Raw genomic sequence first — 22,363 nt, 5'->3', positions numbered from 1 at the left:
ACAGGATACAGTATTTGGCTGGTCTTAATTTATCCTTACCCGATCCGTTCTGTATAAGAGTGACTTTTGCTACGTGTTCAATGCAAATATACGTTAACCATAAATCCTCCTGTAAGTGAGAATTCTATTTTACTGCCTATGCAATTACTACCAAAGCAATGGAACTCTGCAACAGAATGTAGATTATCCAAATGTGATACAAGAAAAATTGGCAATATAATTTATTTTAATTCTTAATCATTACATAACCAGGAAATATACTGGTAGTCTTTCACCAGACTTACTGGCATCGGTAAAATAATCACTTCAAAATTTTCCTTCAGCAAATTAGAAGCATTATAGCTCCAATCCAGCATGGGTAACTTAATTCTACAGGGGAAACGTTCTGTACATAGTGGTCCACAGATTAATTACTGAAGCCTTACAAAAATATATTGTACTTCCATCCTGTAAAACAGTTCAGGATTTTTTTTTTGAAGCTGCACAAGCAGTGGATGAACTGTCTTAAACTTTTTTTTGCATAAACAAGCTTCCACGTTGAACACTGTAGTGTCACTTGGGTATTAGCGGCTCTGCAAGTCAAAAAAAATTAGGCAGCACAGTCAATCCTCTCCCACAAACCATCTGTAGTTTTTTTGTAGATCCTGGACCTACCCTTAGGAAATAATGACTCCTCGGGATAGCGATTTAGAAATTGGAAAATAGACCTCATGTGTTTAACGAAGTGGGGGGGTTCAACAAGTGGAGATGTTGAAAAATTCTGTAAAGAGACAGAAAACATAGAACAATTGTGTGTATATAGCTATGGAAGTGAAGTGTCTAAATTCTCATCTTTCAAGCAATTTCCACCAAGCAACAGGAACATTTTTAAACAAATTTCAAACTGACAAATGTTGTTGTACCTGTAATATCACTCGATCAGTCTGCTGCAACCAGAACTGAGCAGCTGGAAATAGTGTCCACCGGTAAGGTTCAATCTGCAGTTGTTCCACTTTTGCATCATAAATTGACATAATCTTGGAAGACAAAAATGGATGTCTTGGAAAACGTATGTACTTTAGAGAACTCAGCTCTATTAGCAGGACATCTTGGTGATTTTAAACTGGCTTTTATATTTTGAGATGATTTTGAAACTTACAGAACCCCCCAAAAAATTACGAGCAGAGCGGATAACCTCATCTGGACCTCTGTCTGGAAAAGTTGCGTGGAAAATCTCTCCAGTTTTCACATTTACAGCTGAAAGAACATAACCAAACCACAGTGAAATTGCTCTTAGGACATTGAAAGAAGTTTAGTGATTTACAACCAGCTAAGTTAATTAACGCATCAGGAAAGCACTTAATACCAAACCCAATAACCTCACTGAATGGAAATAAAGAGTAGGCACTAGCTCATTTTTCCTTTCCCCAATTTAAAGATATGAGGACAACTCGATCACTCCTTACTGCTGGGAGCCTTTTCTTGTAACACCTGCTCCTCTTGATGGCTCATGAAGGTCCCAGCTTGAACACTGACATTGGCTAATTTAACCAGGTCTGCAATGGAAATACTACATCTGTCCTAAGTCTCTTAAGCTGGGAAAGCCACAAAAAAAACTCAACTAGGAATACCCCTTAAAATTATCCAGTGACTCATCCTTACCAGTACAAGATTAGATAATGCCTTCCCTTGCCAAAAAGCCTGGCGACAGTCAGTCTAGATTCATAGAACAGAGTGGTAACTAGGACAAGGTATCAGAGGGTTTCTGATGTCCACAGAACTCCCTCAGCACAAATTAGTTTCATCAGGAGAGGGATGAAAAAATGAACTTGCGCAAGTCCAGAGCTCATGGTTCTCCATCCCACAATAGAAAACTTAATCCCCATGAGGCAAGTTTAAAACACAAGAGGAGAAGATTTTGTAAAGAATATTTCACAACATACACCTGGCAAACATGTAAACATGAGGCAGGTTAGGGGACAAAAATGCAACAAATACTCACCTATCCCATATATTACAGGCCAGTGAACATTTTTCTTCACTACATCGTTAAGCTCTACAAAAGAAAACATTTTCTTTAAATATTTAATTAGTATGACTCCATGTCATTTTGTTGTACAGATCAGATACAAGGAAGGCATAGAGATGAGAGATACAGGAAATAAATATTGCATTTATATAGCATGTTTCATGAACTTAGGATGTCCCTAAATGCTTTGTTTTATTGGAGGAAACTCAGCAGCCAATTTGTGCACAGCAAGGTTCCACAAATGACAATGTCAGCAATCTGTCATAGGATGAATATTATTTGCCTTTTCTCCTGGACCAGTGATCTTAGCTCTTGCTAACTATTCTGCCCTAATGCATAACAGCAGAGAGTGAAAGAGTAAACACTGGTGTAGAAATTGAATAGCCTGCCAGCATGAATTAGATACAAGGAATGATCCCTGTTTTGAAACAAGGAGGCCAAGGCTCAATTAACATTGAACACTGACAGCGGTCTTCAGTTGGGAATGAGGGTGGCAATCGGGAGGGGGTGCAAGCAGGGCCGACAATGGGCATTACACCTTGACTAACACATACAAGGAGCTGAAAGACTGCTTTCTGCAGCCATCAGGGATGTCTGTAAAATCATCTGTCCAAATATGGAGTCATACATATTTCAGATGTTTTAGGGGCATAGGATGTAGCCCCTTAAATTAATCCCCTCTCTGCTTGATAAAATAGATGCAATTAGGTCCAATTTTTAGGCCACTTAAATTAAATGTAACTTTTGAAATGCTGCTTTAAGGCATGGTGCTGCCAAGTAGAACTGGAAAGCTTAATGCCATGTGCCATACTATTGGAGAAAGGCAGCACCAAATGCAGCTTGGAAACATCCCTTCAGCAGGGAGATGCAAACATTCTCACAGAGACTGAATCACTCTCATTGGTCAACTAAGCAATGGTGATACCATTGAATGCCATGGGGAGGTGGTCAGGCTCTCTCTCGCTGGTGTGATCATTGTCTGGCAGTTGTATGATGCAAATGTTACTTGCCACTTATCAGCTCAAGCCTGGATCTTGTCCAGGTTTTGCTGCTTGTGAGTGTGGGCTGCTTCATTATCTGAACATTTGCAAATGTTCTACAATCATCCACCAATACCTTATAGATCATTAATAAAAATGGAAATGTGAAACCTATATATTTTTTTCCTTTAAAGTTAAAAGAGGACAAGATATTTAAGCAAAACAAAAGAGGTTACAAATAATTTAAAATCAAGAGTTTCATAACATTATCTACGATAATCAAATTTTAGTTCATCATTCTTGCCCAAAGGAATAACAGTGAAAAGAGTCATAGTAAATACAATTGATTCACCTGTTAAACAGTAGGTTTCCAGATGAATGTTCTCCGACTGCCTATTGAAAGCTTCTGCAAATGAAAGTAATAAAACAGATGAATGTATACAGCAAGCTTACAGAGAGTGATCTCTAGGATACAATTATAGTTTTCGAACCTTTAATTTATACCCAGCAGAACTCTGAAAGATGTCTAAAGACAGACCAGATAACAGGTGACAAATTGCAGTATTAAGTTAGAGTGACACAACATACATCAGCTTAGAGAACAATGGAACTCACCATTAATAATGTTAGAGACAGTTCAATGAGGCAGTAGGTGCAATAGTTCACCTCAGTGAGCAACTTCTAAACATGAGAAATTCTATGATAAATGAGTAATCAATGTGCTTGTTGTGTCACACAGCTCACAGTGACAATCAAAAGTATTAAAAAAGTTTCTCAATGTCACAGTATGCTTCTCTAGTGAATAGCTGAGTCGTGCAGACCAGAAAGCTGGCTGGTTCAATCCCCAACATGTGTCAGGTTTGTTGATTTCAGCGGTACCTTTGTACCATTTTGGAACTTATACATGAACGGTCTGTAAGGAATTATAGTTTAAAGTTAGATTCAACTTACAAAAACTGGAAAATTGGATCCAAAACTGGCTTAAAGGCAGGAAGCAAAGGGTAATGGTTGACGGATGCTTTTGCAACCGGAAGTTTGTTACCGTAGGGGTTCCACAGGGCTCAGTACTTAGTCCCTTGCCTTTTGTACTTTATATTAATTGTTTAGACAGAAATGTAGGGGGCATGATAAAGAAGTTTGCAGAGGACAAAAATTGGCTGTGTGGTTGACAATGAGGAGGAAAGCTTTAGAGTGCAGGAAGATATAGATGGTCAGGTCAGTTGGACAGGAAGGTGGAAAATGGAATTCAATCTGGAGAGATGTGAGGTAACACATTCTGAGAGGTGCAACAAGGTAAGGGAATATGCAATAAATGGGAGGATGCTGAATAATGTGGAGAAACAGAGGGACCTTGGAGAATACGTCCACAGATTCTTAAAGGTATCAGGACAGGCTGATAAGATGGATAAGGCGGCATAGAACATGCTTTACTTTATTAGCTGAAGCACAGAACATGAGAGCAGGAAGGTCATGTTAAAACCATACACAACACTAATTAATCCACAGCTTGAGGATTGCGTTCAGTTCTGGTCACCACACTACAGGAAAGATGTGATGGCACCAGAGAGGGTGCAGAGGAGATTTATGAGGATATTGCTAGGACTGAAAAATCTTTGCTATGAGGCAAGATTGGACAGACTAGGGTTGTTTTCCTTGGAAGAGAGGAGGCTAAGGGGCGACTTAATTGAAATGTATAAAATTATGAGGGATCTACATAGACAAAATATGGGTGACCTACTTACCTTAACAGAGGGTCAAAAACCAGGGGGCATAGCTTTCAAGTAAGCGATGCAAGGATTAGGAGGGGAGATGAGGAAATATTTTTTCACCCAGAGAGTGGTAGGGACAGAAACTCTCACCACATTTAAAAAGTACTTGGATGTCTACTTGAAGAGCCATGACCTGCAGAATTATGGGCCAAGTGGAGGAAGTAGGATTTGGCTGCGTAACTCTGTCCACCAGCAGAGACATGATGGGCCAAAAGGCCTCATGTGTCTAAGATTTCTATGATTTTTACAAAGGGTTGAGTCTCAGAGGCACAATATTTTGGATGACATTTGAAGCCAATCATATAAAATCCAGATTATTGCCATAGCCATGTAGAAAATTAATTAGAGTTGTCTAATAGTTGGGCTTATTTTGTTTTGCTGTTTGTTCGTGGATGGCATTTTGAGCATTTATAGCCACCACCCACATACAATTTCCATACCCAAATGTGGCCCTCCAGCTGAAAAGTCTGCCCACCCGAATTACAGGGTGAGATTTACCTCCTGCCCAACTCTTTCGATAACGAACATTTTCTGATGTAATTAACTTGCAATGAGTATTCCACCAACATTGATCTAAACAAAGGAATTCACCTGTGTTAATGACCAAAGGTGTTTTCTTAGAGATATGACATTTTGGACATTTGGCTGCAGTACTTCCCATAGAAGCTACAGTAACATACACAAGTGAACATTCTGATGGTGCACTGTCTCTCTTCAGGAAGTTCATTAACGTTTCCAATTACAGAAGCTAGTTACCTAGTGACTCCTAATAAAATTTCCAAAATATTGTATCTCTGAGACTCAACCCTTTGTAAAAATCATAGAAATCTTAGACACATGAGGCCTTTTGGCCCATCATGTCTGTGCTGGTTGACCAGAGTTACGCAGCCAAATCCTACTTCCTCCCCTTGGCCCATAATTCTGCAGGTCATGGCTCTTCAAGTAGACATCCAAGTACTTTTTAAATGTGGTGAAAGTTTCTGTCCCTACCACTCTCTGGGTGAAAAAATATTTCCTCATTTACCCTCCTAATCCTTGCATCAATTACTTTAAAGCTATGCCCCCTGGTTTTTGACCCTCTGCTAAGGTAAGTAGGTTGTCCCTATTTTGTCTATGTCGACCCCTCATAATTGAAATGTATAAAATTAAGTCGCTCCTTATCCTCCTCTCTTCCAAGGAAAACAACCCTAGTCTGTCCAATCTTTCCTCATAGCAAAGGTTTTCCAGTCCTAGCGATATCCTCATAAATCTCCTCTGCATCCTCTCCGGTGCAATCACATCTTTCCTGTAGTGTGGTGACCAGAACTGAACGCAGTCCTCAAGGTGTGGATTAATTAGTGTTGTATATGGCTTTAGCATAACCTTCCTGCTCTTATGTTCTGTGCTTCAACTAACTTGCAATGAGTATTCCACTAACATCGACCTAAACAAAGGAATTCACCTGTGTTAATGACCAAAGGTTGTTTTCTTAGGGATATGACCATTTTGGACATTTGGCTGCAGTGCTTCCCACAGAAGCTACAGTAACATACACAAGTGAACATTCAGATGGTGCATTGTCTCTCTTTAACTTGGTTGAAACATCCCATGGCACTGTACAGAAGCATTAACAGAAAAACTGACACTGAGTCAAGTAAGGATATATAATGACAGGTGGCCAAAAGCTTAATCACAGAGACAGGCTTTATGGAGGATCTTAAAGGACAAAAGGCAGAGAATTTAGGGAGGAAATTCCAGGGCCTTGACAGCTGAAAGCACTTCAGCCAATGGAGGGGAGGATAAAATCAGGGGTGCTCGAGAGACTAGAATTGGAAGAAGGGTTGTATGGTTTCAGAGATAGAGAGGATTTTTTAAATCACAGAAAAGAAACTTAGGAAATGTATTTTCTCAGAGATTGTGGTCTTACTATAAAACAGAAAGATAACTGCAAAATCAAAGAAGCGAAAGAAACAAGATAAGGCATTTATTGGCAGTGTTTTTATAACAATTTCAACTATCATACTGTAACTTTTCTTTGTTTTTCAGCACACATTACCACAAAAATGCACTAATATATAAATTGTTCAATTTCCAAATGTCTCAGTAAAATATTAGATTAAAACCTACCAAGAAGTTCAAGGGTGAGCTTGTGTGACAATGACCTTTCATCAATGAATCCTCCGATAAGGTGAACTTCATATCTAAAATTCAAAATTACAATTTCACAAACATTTTCGGAAGAAAATGTTTAGGTTGGAAGTAGTGTGATGTAGTCGAACATTAATATTCTTTAAAGCAGACGATGTTCCCTGAGGAGAACCACAGCGGGGTAAGAAAACGCAAATATATTTTTGCAGACATGGTGGTCTCATCATAAACATATAGTAAAAACGTGGGTGACACATAAGGATATCTGACAGTCAAGGTGGTGTTTAGCCCTGGTCTTTAACTGGAGAAGTTCCAAGTAAGCTAGACTGCTTCCTTCATGACAATATTGTCAAGGCCTCCTCTCAATGGCCCTTTTCTAAAGGGAAGCTAAAACAACCAAATATTCTTTTTTGTCTCACAGTGCCCCAGTAACTACCTTAACTTAAGGTGCAAAGCTGCTCAAGGAAGTACACTTCTACTAATCCACCCTATGCACCAATGCAGGACATTAGTGTATGCCTATCCTTGTATGCATCATGGAATTGCAATATGCAATTCAATTCAACGTGCAAGAGCATTATTACTGCTTTATACAGAATTACTGTGTTTTCAATAGTTTCAAGCTGAATAAGACAATAAACACACAAGGTTAGGCTAAAATTGATCTTTTATTAGTCACTTTAATATTAAAAAATGGCATGATCTCCTGTCCAACAGTCTGACTCAGAGATGGCAGATGGAGTGTAATGTGGGAAAATGTGAACATGTCCACTTTGGCAGGAAGAATAGAAAAGCAGTAAACTATTTAAATGGAGAGAGGCTGCAGAACTCTGTGGTACAGAGGGATCTGGGTGTCCTGGCACATGAATCACAAAACGTTAGTATGCAGGTACAGCAAGTGTAATGTTGGTGTTTATATTCCATTCCCCTTGCAATAAATGTAGGGAAGCTTTACTGCAGCTGTACAGGGTCTTGGTGAGACCACATCTGGAGAACTGTACAGTTTTGGTCTCCTTATTTGAAAAAAAGATATAATTGTTCAGTTCAGAGTAGGTTCACTCGACTCATTCCTGGGATGAAGGGTTTATCTTATGGAGAAAGGTTGAACAGGTCGGGCTGAGACCCGTTAAAGTTGAGAAGAACGAGGGGTGATCTTACTGAAAGATATATGATCCGGAGAGGACTTGATAGGGTGGATACTGGACGTTTCCTCTTGTTGGGGAGGCTAGAACTAGGGGACATAGTTTATAAATAAGAGGTCTCCCTTTTAAGATGGAGATGAGAATTTCTTTTCTCAGAGGGTTGTTAGTCTGTGGAATTCTCTTACCCAGAAAGCGGAGAGGCTGGGTCATTGGATATTTTCAAGGTTGAGTTAGATCAATTTTTGATAGACAAGGGAGTCAAGGGTTAATGCAGGGCAGACGGGAAAGTGGAGTTGAGACCACAACCGGTTCAGCCATGATCTTATTGAATGGTGGAGCAGGCTCGAAGGGCCAAATGGCCTTCTCCTGCTCCCAAGTCCCCATGACTCTTGGAAATTCTGCTTGTATCTAAAACTTTATCCAAGGAGACAGTCTGGGCAACATTACACACACATTAAAAAAGGAAATTTACACCACTTCTATTTTATGCTCTCACTTGGCCTGGCTGCTGAGTGGCAAAATCTTGTCTGGCCCACAGCAATGCTGTTCTTTGTCCACATTATTTAGGTTTCCCTACACTGTTGCAATGGAGAGGGAAGGACATCACTGTGTTCAGCAATGTCCTAAATGCATTAAGTGTTTAGTATAACTCTCTTAGCCAACGCTAAGATTAAAAGTCTTACTGAAAGAGAGTAACTGAGAATTCTTAGGATGAGGAAATGAGTAATCTGGCTTGGATCCAATCAAAAATATTAATCCAGAAGATCTTAACTTCAGGGCAATCCCACAATCCTAATGTTCCTGACTCTCACTCACACCCGCAGTTATGATTGTCTCTCACACCCACCTTAAGCAATTCAATATGCGCAGGGTGAGTCCTACTGATTATTTCAGTTTGGATTATGTGAAGCCCTGTGTTTCAAATCTTCACCAAACATCCACATTTCTTAACCCTCACCCCAAACTGGAATTTTCCAACTTTCCGACAGGGCTGCCCTTTCCTAGACCATAATATCATATGAGGTGGTAGACTGGAAGTTGTAACAACCAGGGCAACGCTGATCACAATTATACATGGTTATGAAATTCTACAAACCACATTATTTGTTTGAAAATGCAGCTGCCAGGTGTGAACTGAAGGTTTCCCCTTACCTGCAGTTTATTGTGTAGTGCACTAAGAGCTTACCTTCCAGAATCACATCCGACTGACAAGGACTTCACAGCATTTAACATTAAAGGCACCGTCTCTTCTGTATCTGATCCATCACAGTGCGCCAAACTTGTAGCCCCGCTCCCTAAAAACGAACCCAGATAATGGACTTAAGTAAAGAACAGAATTTACAGCTTTTAGCTGAGGATATATTTTTTCTTCATCATTCTTTCTTGTGATGTGAGCATGGCTGGGAAAACCAGCATTTGTTGCCCATCCCCAATTGCCTTTGAATTGAGTGGCTTTGCTCGGCCATTTCAAAGGATGGTTAAGAGTCAACCACATTGCTGTGGGTCTGGAGTCACATGTTGGCCAGGTCGGGTGAAGATGGCAGATTTCCTTCCCTAAAGGAGATTAGTGAACCAGATGGATTTTTATGACAATCGATGATAGTTTCTTCACGGTAGAAGTACTTCACACTAACAGCATTCCAAAAATACTAAATAATCAAGGGTAAAAAATGGGGGAGGAAATAAATACAATAACTACCACTAGAGAAAAAAGTACGAGGGAAACTAATGGGGCTAAAGGCCGATAAGTCCCCTGGACCTGATGGGTTGCATCCTAAGATATTAAAGGAAATAGCTGCAGAGATAATGGACACACTGGTAGTAATCCTCCAAGAATCCTTCAATTCTGGAAAAGTCCCAGAGGATTGGAAAACTGCCAATGTAACACCCTTATTCAAAAAGGGAGGGAGACAGAAAACAGGTAACCTTAGGCCAGTTGGCTTAACATCTGTCATTGGGAAAATGTTACAGTCTACTATGAAGGATGTAATAGCAGAGCATTTAGAAGTACATAATATAATCAAGCAGAGTCATAAGACCATAAGACATAGGAGCAGAAATTAGGCCATTCGGCCCATCGAGTCTGCTCCACCATTCAATTATGGCTGATAAGTTTCTCAACCCCATTCTCCCGCCTTCTCCTCATAACCTTTGATCCCATTACCAATCAAGAACCTATCTATCTCCGTCTTAAATACACTCAATGACCTGGCCTCCACAGCCTTCTGTGGCAATGAATTCCATAGATTCACCAATCTCTGGCTAAAGAAGTTTCTCCTCATCTCTGTTCTAAAAGGTCTTCCCTTTACTCTGAGGCTGTGCCCTCGGGTCCTAGTCTCTCCTACTAATGGAAACATCTTCCCCACGTCCACTCTATCCAGGCCTTTCAGTATTCTAAGTTTCAATCAGATCCCCTCTCATCCTTCTAAATTCCATCGAGTATAGACCCAGATTCCTCAAACGTTCCTCATATGTTAAGCCTTTCATTCCTGGGATCGTTCTCGTGAACCTCCTCTGGACCCTCTCCAGGGCCAGCACATCCTTCCTGAGATACGGGGCCCAAAATTGCTCACAATATTCTAAATGTGGTCTGACCAGAGCCTTATAAAGCCTCAGCAGCACATCCCTGCTTTTATATTCTAGTCCTCTCGAAATAAATGCCAACATTGCATATGCCTTCCTAACTACCGACTCAACCTGCAAGTTAACCTTAAGAGAATCCTGGACTAGGGCTCCAAAGTCCCTTTGCACTCCAGATTTCTGAATTCTCTCCCCATTTAGAAAATAGTCTATGCCTCTGTTCTTCCTACCAAAGTGCATGACCTCACATTTCCCCACGTTGTATCCCATCTGCCACTTCTTTGCCCATTCTCCTAACCTGTCCAAATCCTTCTGCAGCCTCCCCGCCTCCTCAATACTACCTGTCCCTCCACCTATCCTTGTGTCATCTGCAAACTTAGCCAGGATGCCCTCAGTTCCTTCATCTAGATCATTAATGTATAAAGTGAAAAGTTGTGGTCCCAACACTGACCCCTAGGGAACTCCACTAATCACCGGCCGCCATCCTGAGAAAGACCCCCTTATCCCCACTCTCTGCCTCCTGCCAGACAGCCAATCTTCTATCTATGCTAGTACCTTGTCTCTAACACCATGGGCTCTTGCCTTACTGAGCAGCCTCCTGTGCGGCAGCTTGTCAAAGGCCTTCTGGAAGTCCAAGTAGATAACATCCATTGGCTATCCTTTGTCTAACCTACTCGTTACCTCCTCAAAGAATTCTAACAGATTTGTCAGGCATGACCTCCCCTTGATGAAACCATACTGACTTTGCCTGAGTCAGCATGGTTTCATGAAAGGAAAATCATGCCTGACAAATTTATCAGAATTCTTTGAGGAGGTAACAAGCAGGATAGATAAAGGGGAACCAGTAGATGTAATATATTTGGATTTCCAAAAGGCGTTTGGTAAGGTACTGCACATAAGGCTACTTAATAAGATCAAAGCCCATGGTGTTGGGGGTAGCATATGAGAATGAATAGAGGATTAGCTAACTAATAGAAGACAGAGTTGGGATAAAGGGGGCATTTTCAGGATGGCAACCTGTAACTAATGGAGTGCTACAGAGATCAGTGCTGGGGCCACAATTATTCACAATATATATTAATGACTTGGATGAGGGAAGTGATTGTACTATCGCCAAGTTGCAGATGACACAAAAATAGGTGGGAAGGCAAGTGGTGAGGATGACAGAGAGTCTACAGAGAGATATAATCAGGTTAAATGAGTGGGCAAAAATTTGGCAGATGGAATATAATGTGGGAAATGTGAGGTTATGCACTTTGGCAGGAAGAATATAGGAGCTGAATATTATTTAAATGGAGCAAGACTGCAGAAGGCTGCAGCACAGAGGGATTTGGAAGTCCTCATGCATGAATCACAAAAAGATGGCAAACAAGTTCAGCAGGTAATAAGGAAGGCAAATGGAATGTTGGCCTTTATTTCAAAGGGAATGGAGTATAAAAATAGAGAAGTCTTGCTAAAACTATACAAGGCACTAGTTAGACCACACCTAGATACTGTGAACAGTTTTGGTCCCCTTATCTAAGGAAAGATATACTAGCATTGGAGGCAGTCCGGAGAAGGTTCACCAGGTTGATCCCGGGTATGGAGGGATTTTCTTATGAGAAGAGGTTGAGTAGGTTGGGCCTGTACTCATTGGAGTTTAGAAGAATGAGAGGTGACCTTATTGAAACATTTAAGATTCTTAAGGGACTTGACAAGATAGATGCTGAGAGGTTGTTTCCCCTTGTGGGAGAGTCTAGGGCCAGAGGGTAGAATCTCAGAGTAAGGGGTTGCCCATTTAAGACAGAGATGAGGAGGAATTTCTTCTCTCAGAGGGTAGTCAATCTGTGGAATTCTTTACCACAGAGGGCTGTAGAGGCTGGGTCATTAAGTATATTCAAGGCTGAGATAGACAGATTGTTGATCAGTAAGGGAATCAGTGGTTATGGGGAAAAGGCAGGAAAGTGGAGTTGAGGATTATCAGATTAGCCATGATCCCATTGAATGGAGGAGCAGACTTCATGGGCCGAATGGCCTACTTCTGCTTCTACGTCTTATGGTCTTTCGTGGTCACCGTTAGTGATTAGCTTTCAATTCCAAATTTTATTAATTGAATTTAAATTCCACCAGCTGCCCTGGTGGAATGAGGTAAATGTAATAAACAAAAAATTAAGAATTTAAATAAAAGACTTAAAATAAATATGAAATAGAATTCTGAACGCAAAGAGATGATATGTGTGTGTGTGTGAGAGAGATGTATTGACGAGGAAGCTACAGAAACATGTGAGGGAGAAAGGAATAGAACTTTATCCTGATAGGGTTAGATGAGGTAGGGCGAGAGGAGATTCATGGGGAGTATAAGTATGAGCCAGTTAGGCCAAATGGCCTGCTTCTGTGCATACATTCTAGCTAAATCCACTGTTTAGGTTCATTCACAAAGGTCCATGAGGCAAAGTAGAAGAGACTAATTGGTGCCTGTACAATTATACCACAGCAAACAGTCTTCAGGAGGAAAAAGTGGGAAAAACACAAATTAAGTAGATTTCATTTTTTTTAAACCATGAAAGAGGTTTCATATTCTCTGCCAGCACAACTTGAAGGACCAAATTACAGTGATAACAATTACATTAGAGTATTGCTTCATCTCATCCAGATCCCATCTACAAAGGACAGCTTGGATGTGGGATCGCAAGATGGGGGGAAAATGTGATAATAAATAAAAATCAGCAAAGGAGTCATCCAATTGTTTTTGTGAAACCAACCTCACTTCATTTTAAAAAGCCTTCGGGCAAATCACACAACTATTAATTTACCCATAATTAACTAAACAATTCAATTCTACACACACTCATTATGTTTTATGATGTAGCTCTTCCCACCGACAAGGTTCAAATCAGGAGTGGAATGGAATACTCCCCACTTACCAGGATGAGTGCAGCTCCAACACCCCAGAAGCTCAACACCATCCAGGACAAAGTAGCCCACCTGACTGGCACCCTATCCATCTGGTTAAATATGCAATCTTTTCAACACTGGTGTACTGGGGCTGCGGTGTGAAGTATTGACAGGATGCAATGCAGCAAGTAGCCAAAGAATTCTTCAACAAAATCTTCTAAACTCTCGATCTCCACCACTTTGAAGGACAAGTATAGCAAATCACACACTATACTGACTTGGCCATGTATTGTTGTTCATTCATCATCACGAGGTCAAAGCTCTGGAACTCACCATCTTGCAGCACAGGCTGCCAGCAGTTCAAGGCAGCTAATCACCACTTTCCCAAGGGCAATTAGGGTCAAGCAATCACTCCTGGCCTTGCTAGCAATGATTATAACACTAGAATTATTTTTTAAACTATCTAATTATTTGGCAATTTAAATCCCCAATTATATTACTTGCCCTGCTGATCAGAGTTCAATTGTAAGACTGCAGAATCTCAGAGATTGGAAAATTTGTAACATTTTGGTTTGTTCTGAATGGAGACACTTATCCACACTGTTTTACACAGTGAACTTTCAAATCATCACAGACATAGGTTTATAGCTCAATTGCACCACTGTAAAGCAACTCTCATTACCTGTGTGTCGCAGAACTACCAGGTGGCAAGTGGTTGCATCTCCTGTTCCAAGTACAGACACAGAATCTGTGATTAAGGGTATGAGAAAATAGGAGTCAACATCTCTGCATTTTACAATAAACGTGTTTTCATTACCTGTGTATTCCCATCTCTGCTCCAAGAACTGGATGGAAATGTTACTTCTGTTGAAGGTGAACAAAGAATTGTGTAAGAGTGATGCCACAATGGTCACAACACTATAAATAAAACACACTAGTCATGCCTAACAATATACCTGCAGGTATTAAACTAACAGTCCATGCCCAAATTAAGCTCTTGGCTTGGCCTGCTTGGCATATTACACAGTGCCACTGTGTACTCATAAGTAGCTGAGTTTATTTTTGCCATTTAAACATTCATAACTTGGTGATAAGGATGGGTTTGTTCATCTGACAGCAGATTTTGAACCCAGAACAAAAGTCTCTCCTGTTTGACAAAGGTCCATAAAATTGATGGCTTGTGCCCTTATCTCTGGAAAGCCTTTACCTTCTCCTATCTTCCTGATACAGCCTCCATTTTCACTCCCTCAAATCCAAGAGGTGAAGACTTGAATAAATCTGTCACGGAACTGGATTAGCCACCCATTACCAGATCTGGCTGGATCACACCAAGTGCTCTCCAGCCACACTCTCCTCTGCTAATGCCACCTACTTCTATAGAAATATCCTGGAAAAAAGATAACCTGTATTCTTTCTTTCACTGCTAAATGTGATTATAATTTCCCCCCATTCTCTCCACTTTTACCTGCAACAATTGGTATGAGCAACTCATGGATTTTTTTGTTACAAAGATTGAGATCAACCAGTCAGCTACCTCTGCTGCATGCTCCCTTCCCTCTTATTCACCAAGCCAAACCTCCCAGAGGCTATCAATTGCACTAGGTCCGAACTCATGAATTTCTCTCAGTTCTCTCCTATCACTTATCAAACCACCTCAGAGTCCAACTTGTCCATGAGATTTTGTTCTGCTCCCTTGACTTCATTTGCACACTTGCTGACTTGCCAACTTTCCTTCCTGGCCCCCATGCAAATTGACATTGTAATGGTTTCCTCTCAACAGGTACTGTCCCCCTCCCTGTCAAAACCAGCAAAAAAGACACCTTCAACCTTTCTATCCTTGCAAAATACTGCCTCCGCTATCCCCTTTATCTCTAAAGTCCTGGAAAATGTTGTTGCCTCCCAATCCATGTCCCTATTTCCCGCAACATTCTGACTCTCTTCCATCAGGATTCCACCATTGCCACAGGACTGAAGGAGCCCTAAAGGCATGAATGGCATTCGGTGACTGTAACACTTAAGACAGAGATGAGGAGAACTTTTATCTCTCAAAGGGTTGAGTGTGTTTGGAATGCTCTTTCTCAAAAGGTGGTGGAAGCAGAGTCTTTGAATATTTTTAAGGCAGAGCTAGATAGATTCTTTATTAATAAGGGGGGGGGGGTGAAAGGGGGTAGGCAGGGATGTGGGATTGAGGTTACATTCAGATCAGCCATGATCTTATTGCATGGCAGAGCAGGCTCAAGGGGCCGAGTGGCTTACTCCTGCTCCTAATTCATATGTTTGTTACATTGGTCATTATCCTTCTGTGTCTCTGTTGACCTCTCGGTGCAGCTTTTGCCACAGTCAACTGCACCATCCTCTTCCAATGCCTCTTCCGTAGTCTAACTCAGTGGAATTGCTGACCTCCAGCAATGGCTTATACCCTCATTACACCCCAAGGAGCTTTTTACAACCTACCAATTTATTTTGAAGTGCAGGTGGACGTTACCGGCCAATCTGTGCTCAGCAAGGTGTTTCCAACATGACTACACTACAAAAAGTACTTCACTGACTATAATGCACTTTGAGATTGTAAAAGGCATTATGTAAATAAAAACAGAAACAGAAATACCTGGAAAAACTCAGCAGGTCTGGCAGCATCGGCGGAGAAGAGTACAGTTGACGTTTCGAGTCCTCATGACCCTTCAATGTTGAAGGGTCATGAGGACTCGAAACGTCAACTGTACTCTTCTCCGCCGATGCTGCCAGACCTGCTGAGTTTTTCCAGGTATTTCTGTTTTTGCTTTGGATTTCCAGCATCCGCAGTTTTTTGTTTTCATTATGTAAATAAAGTTCTTTCCTTCTTTTTGAAAAGTTGCAATCGTCCTCATTAAGATAAATGGGGCAACAGAATATTGCTACTGGGGTTTAAAGTGGAAGGGAATTGATAAGATGGGTGTAGAGGGAATAAAAACAGTAATGCATATAACTGTAAGACAAAGAAGTGACAAGCTAAACTTAGTTTATGGAACAACTTTTTTTTTAATGTTTGTAGCTAGACTGCCACCTAGTGCACTAAACTGACTCCATTAAACTTTGGAAGGTAACTGGATCAGCTCCACATTGTGCAGCCAGTGGACAGACATTAATTTGGGAGAAAGAAAATGAAAATCAATAAGATGGGAAATAGGAAAATATAAGACAGCAAATTGTACTTCTTCATTCTTCTAACTTTATCTTCAAAACTGTGAAAGATAACGATGCTTACCATCCTGAGGAGTTGTTGCTGCAAATTCTCTTTGCTGAACATATAAAAGACCTTTAGCATCTATCCTGCGCACTGGCTTTGACTTCAGAGATTTTGCACCTTCCTGCATGAAATAACAAAATTCGTGTTTACTATTGTGTATTATATAATTTATCTTCAGTGAGGTGGTATGCATCCATTTCAGCTTACTCTGCTTAGACGTCTACCTCACATGTAAAAAAAAGGATCACAGAATAAAAAAGTTCTAAGGTACAACTGTTCATGTTAGTTTCTCCAGTGTTATGATCTCCAGTTGAGGTTACCCCTGGACAAGCCTGATCCCAGAGTGGAACCCAGCTTGATATATCCTAACTTTTAATTTGCTTGTTTAGATACGTGAAGTAGCAGCTACTGAACAGAGTTACAGGAGTCAGCTGATGAACTTTTAACAAAAGAATAAAACATTTATTCAACAAGATGAACTATATTACAATATTCCTTCACCCACAACGATACCTTTTACAGATGTATACAGATTTGTAAAGATAACACAAGTTACAAAGCTTATCTTATACTCTAATGTTCATAGTAAGTACACAGTCCATGTACCAATAGGCATCCTGTGGTCAGACACCCCACACTCTGTAACCAAGTGACAGATGCCACCTCATCCAGATGCTATGGATCTCCCCTCAACTCCCCCAAACGCTTGTCACACCGTGAGGCAACCAGTCTCACTGCACTGTCTTTCACACAAGGGTTTCCAATCTCCACTCTCCAAGACCTCGCTTTGGAATCTTCTCCCAAATATTTTCTCTCAGACACCTTCCGCAAGGGTTCACCTCCAGGGTTTTGAACTCTCCTTCCAATGTTCCTCTTCCCTGGGTCACCACATGCATTCAACGTGCCTTCCACGCACTCTCTCTCACCGACTCGGCCAACAACAATACCACTGCTTCACACGCCCATAGCAAAGAGTTACAGACCTTCAGCCATCTCTCTGGATCTTCTTGCCTCTTGCAAGCTGTTTTTTCTTTTACATATACTTTATTCATAGAACATTACAAAACATTTTAAAATGGCCATCACAAAAAGTGCAATCAGGTTCCAGTCTTCCACATAGATCTGCAAGCTGTTCTTGCTTTAAATCTGCTTTCTGCAGCTTTTGTCTCTTTAAATCTGAAGTTTGGAGCCTCTCTCTCTGCCCCTACTCTTAACATAACCGTTTCCAGGTTCCTGTCCTTCCTTTGACTAGAAGGTCTGCTTGGGACTTTCCCCTGTTCCACATCCCAGGATTTTGGGGTCTTTTCTTTAGCTTGGGATTGGCTTTGCTCCAGTCTCTCCTGGCAGATACTTTCAAAACTAACCGCACTCAAACAGCTTCCAAACTCAAACTGCTGTTTCTCTTGTGTGTGTGTGTCTATGGGAGGGACCTGCCTCTCTGGACCCCTGCTGCTAGGCAACAGCACTTTTTTCTACTCTTGTTTGCTTAACTTGGCTTACAGTCATAAAAATCTCATTACAAATGCAAGCATCTTTTAAAATGAAACAAATTCAGTTTGGCCTTTCTTAACATACACACACAGAGATACAAATAAACTTAAACTTTAAAGCTAAAACTCATTCCTAACACCCACAAATACCAATATAACTTACTTAAACTATGTCTATTTCCTAACACCAGTTACAATATTTATCAATTTTATCTTTCATATCCTCCAAATTTGTTTTGATCTCTGGCAATGATTTATCCAAGTTATTACCAGAGAGATTAGTAAACTCAACAAGGATTCCATCTTGGGGTGTAAGGGGCGGAATTTGACCTTTTTTAGTTTTTAGTCTTTGGACTGACGATACTGCAGAGCAGAGCTTACATTAAATCTGAGCTTAATCAGTGACACACTGATACTTGGAATGACTGCTATGTTTGATACGCATGATTGAGCTAGTTATTCCAGATGAGAGAAATCTACCCACAACTCAAACTCTGAGTGCATGTCAAAACTTTCAGTTATGCAATTCTCCTGACTGTTCAGGAGGCACACACGCCACATGATGCGGCATGAGCCACACAGCCCTGACCTTCCACAGATCTAATGCTCATTCTATCCTGAGTAGCTGATTTAACAAGGGCAGCAATGGGGCACTATAATGGGTCCCTGGCTAGGAGGGGGAGGTAAAAAAAAGTCAGGACCCCAGTGATACCTGCTGAAATGGTTACATGCCTTTGTCATTTGTATACAAAGAAATGCAGAATACAAAAAATTGTTTGGTAAGACTGCACACAGGCTTGGGCCAGGCTGAAAATCAGCCTGATCACCATCAGAATGTTTATACAGCAGTATCTGAAATATAATTCAGCAAATAATAGAGTATAACAGGGGCCAAGAACCATAATACCCAAATCACAGCACTTATACTGACTGCACAATGATACACAGAAATTGCAACGTGGGTTCAGGGCATGAAGCCAAACCACTCCATTGGATCTGATGGATCTTCAGCAGCACTGTTCTATTTTAAAATACATAGAAATAAATGTGTTACAACATGGAAACAGGCATTCAGCCCAACCAAGTCATGTCAGCATTTACCATCTATATAAGAAAGTAGTTCTAAACACAATTATCTATCTTCCGGCCAAAGCCTTTCAACTCCATTTGCTTCACCCACCTATCGAATTTTAAATGCTGACATAGGAGGGCAGTCTTTGAAGCAGGAGCTAAGAACATTTCACATCCTCTAACATTGTAAAGAAATTTCTCCTGCCCTCTGTTCTACCTTTATTTTAATCCTGTATCTGTGACTCTGTTCTTCACCTAACTACTGCATGGAAGCAGTCTATTCCCATCTACCATGTCTCATCTTTTCAAAATTGTACATGCTTTCATCACATAAGACACACTTTTCCCAAGATTTTCCTCTGGATTTATATTTTCTCAGATTAGGCAACATTCTTAGTGAATCTGTGTTGTACCCTTTCGTCTCAATACCCAGCCTATTATAGGAGCCCAATATCACACACTCAAGGAATTACATGTAGAAATTAAGATAGCTTCTTTACAAATGAAATTAAGTTGGACTTATTAGTGCCCATTCTCAAGAAAGACTAGGCAAGCTCTATGGTGCAGGAATTCAGTATGAGCTGTTGTCCCAGTATCAAAAATATAAAAGAAACAGCCTTAAAATAATTTAAATCACAAGAGGTAGTTAAAGAAGGCATCAATAAAAACGAGAACTCCTTTATCTCCTAAAATAGAGAACGTGATTACAGTTTTAAGTTGCACTCCCCAGAACAAAGTTACTTATGTTCTTCTCTCTAAAGGTCATTAAAATTCTTTATCGTTAGTAATATAACTAGTATTTTGCATGATCCTTCACTTTTCCTAATCCAAAGAGGAAAACTTTACAGTACATTTATTCGCAATTGATTTCTTCTGCTGATGGCTCATGCGCTCAGATTTTATACAGTTTGTTTTGTCAGTCCGGCTGCCTCCATATGGTTGCCAAACCCTCAGGATTATAGTGGAGTCTGTGGGAATTAAAGATTGTTCTCCAAGACACCGTTGAGAGCAACCCAGGAGAAAAAATGTTTATAAGTTTTAAAATATTGGAAGTGCGGCAACAGGAGGCTGGAGGCAGGGTCTTGTAAAGAAAGGATTTTCATTTATGTAGTGCCTTTCATGAGGCCCTTTGCTGACAAAGTACTTTCTGAAATGTATTGTAATGTCATGGATAAGGATGCAGCCGTCAGTTTGTGCACAAGAAAGATCCCACATACAGCATTGAGATAAATGACCACATAATGGTTTTGTGTTTGTGATGTTGATTCCAGGGCTAAATATTGATAATATGATGAAACTTCCAGGAATAAGTCCAAACCAGTTGCACATACAATACATAACTATCACTGATGACTACACAATGTTCAGCACCATTTGTGACTCCTCAGATACTGAAGCAGTCCATGTTCATATGCAGCAAGACCTGGAGAATAAGTAGCAAGTAACATTCGTGTCACACAAGTGCCAGGCAATGACCATCAACAAGAGAATCTAACCATCACCCCTTGACATTCAATGGCATTACCACCCCTGAATCCCCCACTATCAACATTCTGGGGGGGGGGTTACCATTTACCAGAAACTGAACTGGACGAGCCATATAAATACTGTGGCTACAAGAGCAGGTCAGAGACTAGGAATCCTGTGGCAAGTAACTCACCTCCTGACTCCCCAAAGCCTGTCCACCATCTACAAGGCACAAATTTGGAGTGTGATTAGAATACGCTCCTCTTGCCTGGATGAGTGCAGCACCAACAACACTCAAGAAGCTCAACACCATCCAGGACAAAGCAGCCCCGCTTGATTGGCACCCCGTCCACAAACATTCACTCCCTCCACCACCAACGCACAGCGGCGGCAGCAGCAGTGTGCGTAACGTCTACAAGATGCACTGTAGCAATTCACCAAGGCTCCTTCAACAGTGCATTTCAAACCCGTGACCACGGCCATCTAGGAGAACCCCACCGCCTGGAAGTTCCCCTCCAAAGTCACTCACCCTCCTGACTTGGAAATATATCGGCCGTTCCTTCACCGTCGCTGGGTCAAAATCCTGGAACTCCCTGCCTAACAGCGCTGCGGGTGCATGTCAGCTGTGGCTCAGTTCATAGCACCCTCGCCTTTGAATCAGAAGGTTGTGGGTTCACGTCCCACTCCCGGAAACCAAGAACTGTGAATGTACTCGAAAGAGTTACATGCGATCTGTTGATAACTCCAAAGAGTTACACCACAGGGTGTACCTACACCACCACCTTCTCAAGGTCAACTAGGGATGGGCAATAAATGCTGGCCCGGCCAGAGAAGCCCACATCTGGTGAACAAACAAACAAAAAAAAAGCCATTTCAGTGAGTTGAGGGTGGTTATTTACAAAATGAAGGCCAAGTGTGCTGTGTTTCCAATGTAGGGTCTCTCCCTCTCTCCCCATGGGCACTGGCTCCAGCTCTTCATCCACTTTCAGCCGGACAGGTAAACCCAGCCCAGCCCCGCCCCGCGCCCAGGCTCGAAACGCTTCTCAATGAATAAGAGTCCCGGCTCACTTCACCTTTAACTGCGAGTAACGATCAATGAAGTCCCGGGTGGACGACGGCAGGTGAATCGGGCGGTCATTGATGAGAAGCGGCATAGCTGCAGCCACCACCTCTCCAGTCAGTCAGTCAGTCAGTCAGCCACCGCCCACCGACCGACCATCCACGTCACATGCACCCGCCCTGCTCTCTGGGAGTTGTAGTCATCGACGGGGGGAGGGGGGGTAGAATGCCGTCATTTCCGGGGGCGGTACCGGGGCTCGGAACTACAGGTCCCACAGTCCAACGCGAGCCAGCACCAGCGCCCTCCCATGCCCACGATATCATGCAGCTTTACCAGCCCAGACTATGCACAGGACTCAGCTACCGATCGGCAGCCACAGTTGCATCCTATAGAAAGACGCAGATCTCGCTACTTTCAACTGAAAGGACAGCATAATGCTGCAGATGCTGGAAATCTGAAATAAATAAAAGAAAATGCTGAGAATACTCAGGGTCAGGCAGCTTCTGTGCAGAGAGAAGCAGAGTTAACGTTTCAGGTTGACCTAAAACGTTAACTCTTGTCTCCATCTC

General features: G+C 41.4%; 1 protein-coding gene across 1 annotated transcript; it reads right to left on the bottom strand.

Moving 5' to 3' along the window:
• Positions 1-197: 197 nt before the first annotated feature.
• ntan1 (N-terminal asparagine amidase) lies at positions 198-21,959 on the bottom strand. The gene is made up of 10 exons (XM_078559137.1): positions 21,808-21,959; positions 16,725-16,827; positions 14,163-14,228; positions 9,213-9,321; positions 6,864-6,937; positions 3,341-3,394; positions 1,982-2,035; positions 1,139-1,236; positions 903-1,016; positions 198-760 (listed from the first exon to the last, which is right to left on the bottom strand). Exons 1-10 carry the CDS (start codon positions 21,886-21,888, stop codon positions 590-592), a joined length of 924 nt encoding a protein of 307 aa, XP_078415263.1. The 5' UTR covers positions 21,889-21,959; the 3' UTR covers positions 198-589.
• Between the last annotated feature and the right edge of the window lie 404 nt (positions 21,960-22,363).

This window comes from Cetorhinus maximus, chromosome 15 (genome assembly GCF_964194155.1).
Source record: "Cetorhinus maximus chromosome 15, sCetMax3.hap1.1, whole genome shotgun sequence".
Lineage (NCBI taxonomy): Eukaryota > Metazoa > Chordata > Chondrichthyes > Lamniformes > Cetorhinidae > Cetorhinus > Cetorhinus maximus.
Note: the sequence above shows the minus strand (reverse complement) of the source record. Positions and strands in the feature narration are given on the sequence as shown.

Coding starts and splice junctions, on each gene's coding strand:
- ntan1 (XM_078559137.1), bottom strand. CDS start 21,888: ATGCCGCTTCTCATCAATGACCGCCCGATTCACCTGCCGTCGTCCACC. Junction 9,322..14,162: donor GGTAGTTCTGCGACACACAG/GTAATGAGAGTT, acceptor GTTCGTTTTTAG/GGAGCGGGGCTACAAGTTTG. Junction 761..902: donor CTGATCGAGTGATATTACAG/GTACAACAACAT, acceptor GTCTCTTTACAG/AATTTTTCAACATCTCCACT.